The 5,178-nt window shown below is 37.1% G+C and overlaps 1 protein-coding gene across 1 annotated transcript; it reads right to left on the bottom strand.

Annotated features, from left to right (window-relative positions):
* LOC109224987 (protein DCL, chloroplastic) lies at positions 504-4,856 on the bottom strand. Its single transcript, XM_019389574.1, has 3 exons — positions 4,247-4,856; positions 3,287-3,401; positions 504-1,051 (listed from the first exon to the last, which is right to left on the bottom strand). Exons 1-3 carry the CDS (start codon positions 4,654-4,656, stop codon positions 875-877), a joined length of 702 nt encoding a protein of 233 aa, XP_019245119.1. The 5' UTR covers positions 4,657-4,856; the 3' UTR covers positions 504-874.

Here is a 5,178-nt window from a genome sequence, read left to right as displayed (position 1 = left end):
GAGCCATCTAATGTATATGTCATAGCAGATTTTTCAAAAGATTTCCAATTTGTTGCATTCTGGAGCTCAGGTCCATATGGATGTTACTAATGCTATGATTTCCAGAAAAGTAGTAAATAATACATATAGAGCCATCTAATGTATATGTCATAGCAGATTTTTCAAAAGATTTCCAATTTGTTGCATTCTGGAGCTCTGGTCCATATGGATGTTACTAATGCTATGATTTCCAGAAAAGTAGTAAATAAGATAACACGAAATCTACTCTGGAGCTCGTCTAGCTATAGAAAACACAGGCGCTCCTCTTAAATCTTAAATGCCATCACAGTTTGAACTGCAATTTACTTAGCAATGAGAAGGTAAATTTTCTTTATTAGGCTTGAATTTACCAATCAATCGCAACACCTGAGAAATCAGCAATAGTCCCAAAATACGGAAAAGTATAAAACAGGGAATCTCCAACCACAAAATCCAACAAAAAAAGTAAGGGAAGAGAATGGAGATAGGAGAAAAAATAGAGAAGTAGCATAAAGAAAAGGACACAATACTGAAGGCTGAAAATGCAACTTTTCAACAATTATGATGCGATAAAATGCTTCTTTTGCAGCAGTAAGACCTGGCCATCTAGGAAACTTACACTAACTTGAATACACTGTTGATCACTGCAGTAACTTGAATTCTACAGAGTGTAGATTTGTAGATAAAGTAGTTGGAAGGGCAATTATATGGAGTGTATATTCCAGTAAGCTTCCAATAAACACGAACTTATAACCTTCAACTCTTTGATTGACACTTCAGCATAATGTGCTCGGCAAAAGTAAAAGAATTTTTGTTCCATGAAATTCAGGGTTGCTACGAGTTCAAAATGATACATTCAGTCATTACGTCTACGCCTCCGAAAATGCCTGAGAATAAAGCTGTCAGCGTAGAGTGGATAGTTTTTTCTGATTAACCCCTTTATGCATTTCCAGTATGAGAAGTCAACCAATTCACCATCCTTCCGAACAATAAATAAACACCTTGAGCTTTCAAAATCAGGATGGTATCCTACCTGTCAAGAAAAACCAAGTGATATACAATGTTAAGAAAGTTGCATAAGAAAATCATTTATGCACTCTCTCTGACACATGCATACTTAAAATTGTAGAAATCCAAGAGCACAATCTAATTACTGCAAATAGCAAGCAATTAATTCTTAATTATTTCTCAAATAACACGGGTCCATGAGCACTTATCCTAAAACAAAGGGGTTACATGTTACTGACATGCGTTTCCGAAAATTAGGTAATTCCCACTACCTGACTCTTCACTAGAACCCTTATGTACTGTAAACCCTATAGCTAATATTTTGTTTCCGTAGCTAACAAACAATCTGCTGCTCTAAAACCATCTTTCAATCGTCTTCATTTCTCTTCCCCATTTTGTATTTGGTCTGTCCAAGTTTGTCTTGCTCTTTTTGCTGCTTCCCTCTGACCAACTCTTTTCACCATGCATTGATAATGCTTTTTCCTTCTTATTGTGGTCACCAAGATATTCCAAAAAAATCCCAAATTTCCTCAATTTATTCCACTCTAATTCGGATTCATTATTTTTTTTCCAGCTTCAATGATAGGTTTAAAAATCCCATTAGTCATCTGCATAATTTGATTCACAAACCATTTGGCAAAATGAAGCCCAATCCACTATCTCATATCGTGTTTACTAGTGAGATACATCACTGTTGCTTCTCATGTTTCTGTCTTCACTGGACTCTTCCTCAGTGTGTAATCTCCCTATCTCCTTGAACATCCTTCACCATGATCAATTTACATTGGATTTCCCTGAAATATTATTGCCATTGAGACTTAACAATTTCACTTTGTGTTTCCTTCCCTCTGTGTTTTGTTTCACTATCTGTAGCTCCATTTGCTCACAACAGAATCATCCCTTTCAGCACCATCAAAGATATCACAGGCATCCCATACCATACAATAGTTGGGGACTATCCACCTATGGATTGAATTTGATACTGCTTCATCGCTAAGAAGAGGATAGATGTCCTTTCCTATTAGCGGATTGGTTTTTCCTGCTATTTTTGCTACCTTCTAATACCCTGACATCATTCTCCGCCTGTGTAAGTATAACAATATGGTTCACTCTAGGTCCTCCTTTAACCTCAAACGATAAAACAGAGTACAGTAGTAGTCCTAAAAGGCAGTTTAGTGGAGCTCAATTATCATTCAATCAAGAAAACAGCAGTGCTGACCTTCCATAAACCTAAATTAAGCTACACTATTCCGCGAATATGAACAAACTCAAGAAGTGAACGAAGTTCACGGCTAACAGATTAACAAGTTTCAGATGGTAATTGTGGGTTAGCCATCACACAGAAAGTTCTACTTAAGGGCAACATATAATGTTTGCAATACAACCTGAAATATTTGGTACAACATTTTACCATGTTATGAACAGTGTTTACTAAAGCTATTAAGATAGGAAATCATTTCTTAGTTCTTCACCTCAAAATAAGATCCGTTTTATCTCCTTTTATTTTTGTACAATCATTTTATCTCCTGTTGAGATTGCCACACTAATTTCAAGGGCATGAAGTGAAGTTATCGAGTCATTCTGTCAAGAAGCGGCATTCGTGCATGGAGAGATAGAGAGATCAACCAAGGGCCAAATAAGAAAAAGCTTTTACAGTACAGCCTATGGACTGAAAGAAACCTCAGATGTTTTGATGGAGTCTCAACTCCAATCCACTTGTTGAAGGCCAGATGTCTGCTTAGTCTTTTTTGTTGGGCCAAACAGTCCTATGTAAATAGCTCTACTGTCTTTTTAGATTTTTTGAGCTCCCTCACTCTAAACTAGCCTGTTAAGGTATATTTTTTGGTTATTGGCTAGTTCCCAGATCTATCATAACATCTTGTAATGGAGCTAGCATCTCTATTTTTGTAATCACTGCATCTACTTGATGCCTTACAATGAAGCAACTTACTTTATAATAATAATATTAAACAAATAAAAGCTTTTACAGTACATCTCAATATGAAGTTTCGCGCATCAAAAGTATCACTAGATTGCTTATAAAAGCTTAAAATATCTTCAGAAAGAATGCATGCCACACAAAATAAGAGCATTTCCGCACAAGAAGCAAATATTAGAGAGTATACAAAAGATCATTAGCTGTACTCGCTGAGAAAGTAAGTACACCAAAAAACAGACCTAAATGAGAAGAGAGATAGATGCTATGTGAAATAACAATGCAGGTGGATACGTAAATGAAGCAAAGAGGAGGATGTCATACAGTAATGTAATCAACTCCAGAGCCAATCTTCTCTTTACATTCGGGATGATATGGAAGCAACCTTTGTAGAATAGTTCTCTGATGATCAGGACTTAACCTATCGCCAACTGCATATCTGCAAGTTGTAGATTGAACAGATGAAATGATATCAACTTTGAGGTGGGGGTTGAACAATCACTTAATTATAAGAATAGATGAATATATGGGGTCTAGAGGTTGAAAACTATGGCTCTGCAATATTTCATATGTCATAGGCATACCGGACGTATCACTGAGGTAAGTACAATTTTGTAAAACATGCATCTCTTGATAACTATCTTATCTCTAATCTCTGCCAACAACTCCAGAAACAACTCCGTTCAAAATAAAGGAAGAGGGGGCGAAAACAGATTGATGACCAACTTAACCTTAATTAGAACTACAAATCGTAATTCAATACCCGAGATGTTTTTTTCCTTAGTTTCTGTGATAACAACAAAACAAAGTGGTGACTCAATTAAGCAGTTCAAAGTCTCACTTCATCCACAACACTATTCATCAACCAGATATAAACATTCACCAAATGCTTTCTTTCAGCATGGAAATAGAGCTTTAACTATAAAGAAATAAATTGCCCAGGCTTCTAGATAAGGCAGTATCTGCTGCATTGACTATTTCTACTGCTATAAGAAAGTAGTAGCTTTCCAATAGAATTTCTTATAGTTACTAAACAAAGAGAATGCCAAAATAACAACTTGACCTACAGAGATTGGGAACTGATTGAACATAATATATCTGCAAAGCTATAAGAAAAGATCTGGCAGACCATTGAAAATGTACGTATATCCTCTAAGTGTACATTGAAAATTCATATATATCCTATTTTCGAAATAAACGCACACAGACAAAGCATGTATGAATCAACAAACGAGTCTAACATTAGCAAATTCTGCAAAAGATAAGTAAAACTGAGAGCCTTACTTTCCAGAATGAAGAATCATTCTAACAAAACCAACAAGCGGCACAGTATCCTCCAAAATCTGGTCCTCCCAATCGACCCAATTTTGTTCATCTCCATTTTTCTTCTCAACTTCATCATCAGACTCCTCCTCCTTCACCAACTCCTCGCCGGCTGACGACGACGACGACTCCAACCCCGTCGAAATCACCGGCTTCCGCAACAGCTCCGCGTTATCGCTGCGACTCCCGCCGCTTTCAGAACCGGTCTTCACCGCCGCGCAATGGCACAACCGCAAACGGGAGAAAGAGAGAGAAGACGGAGCTAGTAGTAGGTGATGATGAGAGATTGAGCTAGGGTTAGGGTTTGAATTAGGGTTGTTTCTGCATAGGAAGTGAAAATTAGGGTGATTTGAAGTGCAAATTGAAGCCATTTTTTTTAAATTTGAAAAACGCCTTTTTTGGATTTATTGTTCTACTTAAGTATTCAACATTTTAGCAACAGGTTGAAGAATTGGATATACTTCAGAAGTAGCTGAGAGAATCTTCTCGTGGCAAAGTACTGTGCAGAGCTCGAGTTGCTACTGCTTTACCATTCGCCGAAGAAGAAGATAAGTGTAAAACAGCAAGCTTACGGCTTTAGCGCTTTAATTGGGCGGCCCGAATCATCTATATTCGGATATCGGGTGTTGGAATCGGGTGGGTCTGACTACATTCAAGTAGGAGTTTCGGGTTAATCAAATTAATAGCTTGTTTGGTCAAACTTTTTTTTGGTCAAAAGTGTTTTTTTTTTGCCAAAAACACTTTTGGCCAAAACTTGAGGTGTTTGGCCAAGCTTTTGGAAGGAAAAAAAGTGCTTTTGAGGAGAAGCAGAAGCAGTTTTGGAGAAGCAGAAAAAAGTAGCTTCTCTCCAAAAGCACTTTTTTGAGAAGCACTTTTCAGAAAAATACACTTAG

The sequence above is a fragment of the Nicotiana attenuata genome, chromosome 4, assembly GCF_001879085.1.
Source record: "Nicotiana attenuata strain UT chromosome 4, NIATTr2, whole genome shotgun sequence".
NCBI lineage: Eukaryota > Viridiplantae > Streptophyta > Magnoliopsida > Solanales > Solanaceae > Nicotiana > Nicotiana attenuata.
Note: the sequence above shows the minus strand (reverse complement) of the source record. Positions and strands in the feature narration are given on the sequence as shown.

Coding starts and splice junctions, on each gene's coding strand:
- LOC109224987 (XM_019389574.1), bottom strand. CDS start 4,656: ATGGCTTCAATTTGCACTTCAAATCACCCTAATTTTCACTTCCTATGC. Junction 3,402..4,246: donor ATGATTCTTCATTCTGGAAA/GTAAGGCTCTCA, acceptor TACAACTTGCAG/ATATGCAGTTGGCGATAGGT. Junction 1,052..3,286: donor CTGGAGTTGATTACATTACT/GTATGACATCCT, acceptor TTTTCTTGACAG/GTAGGATACCATCCTGATTT.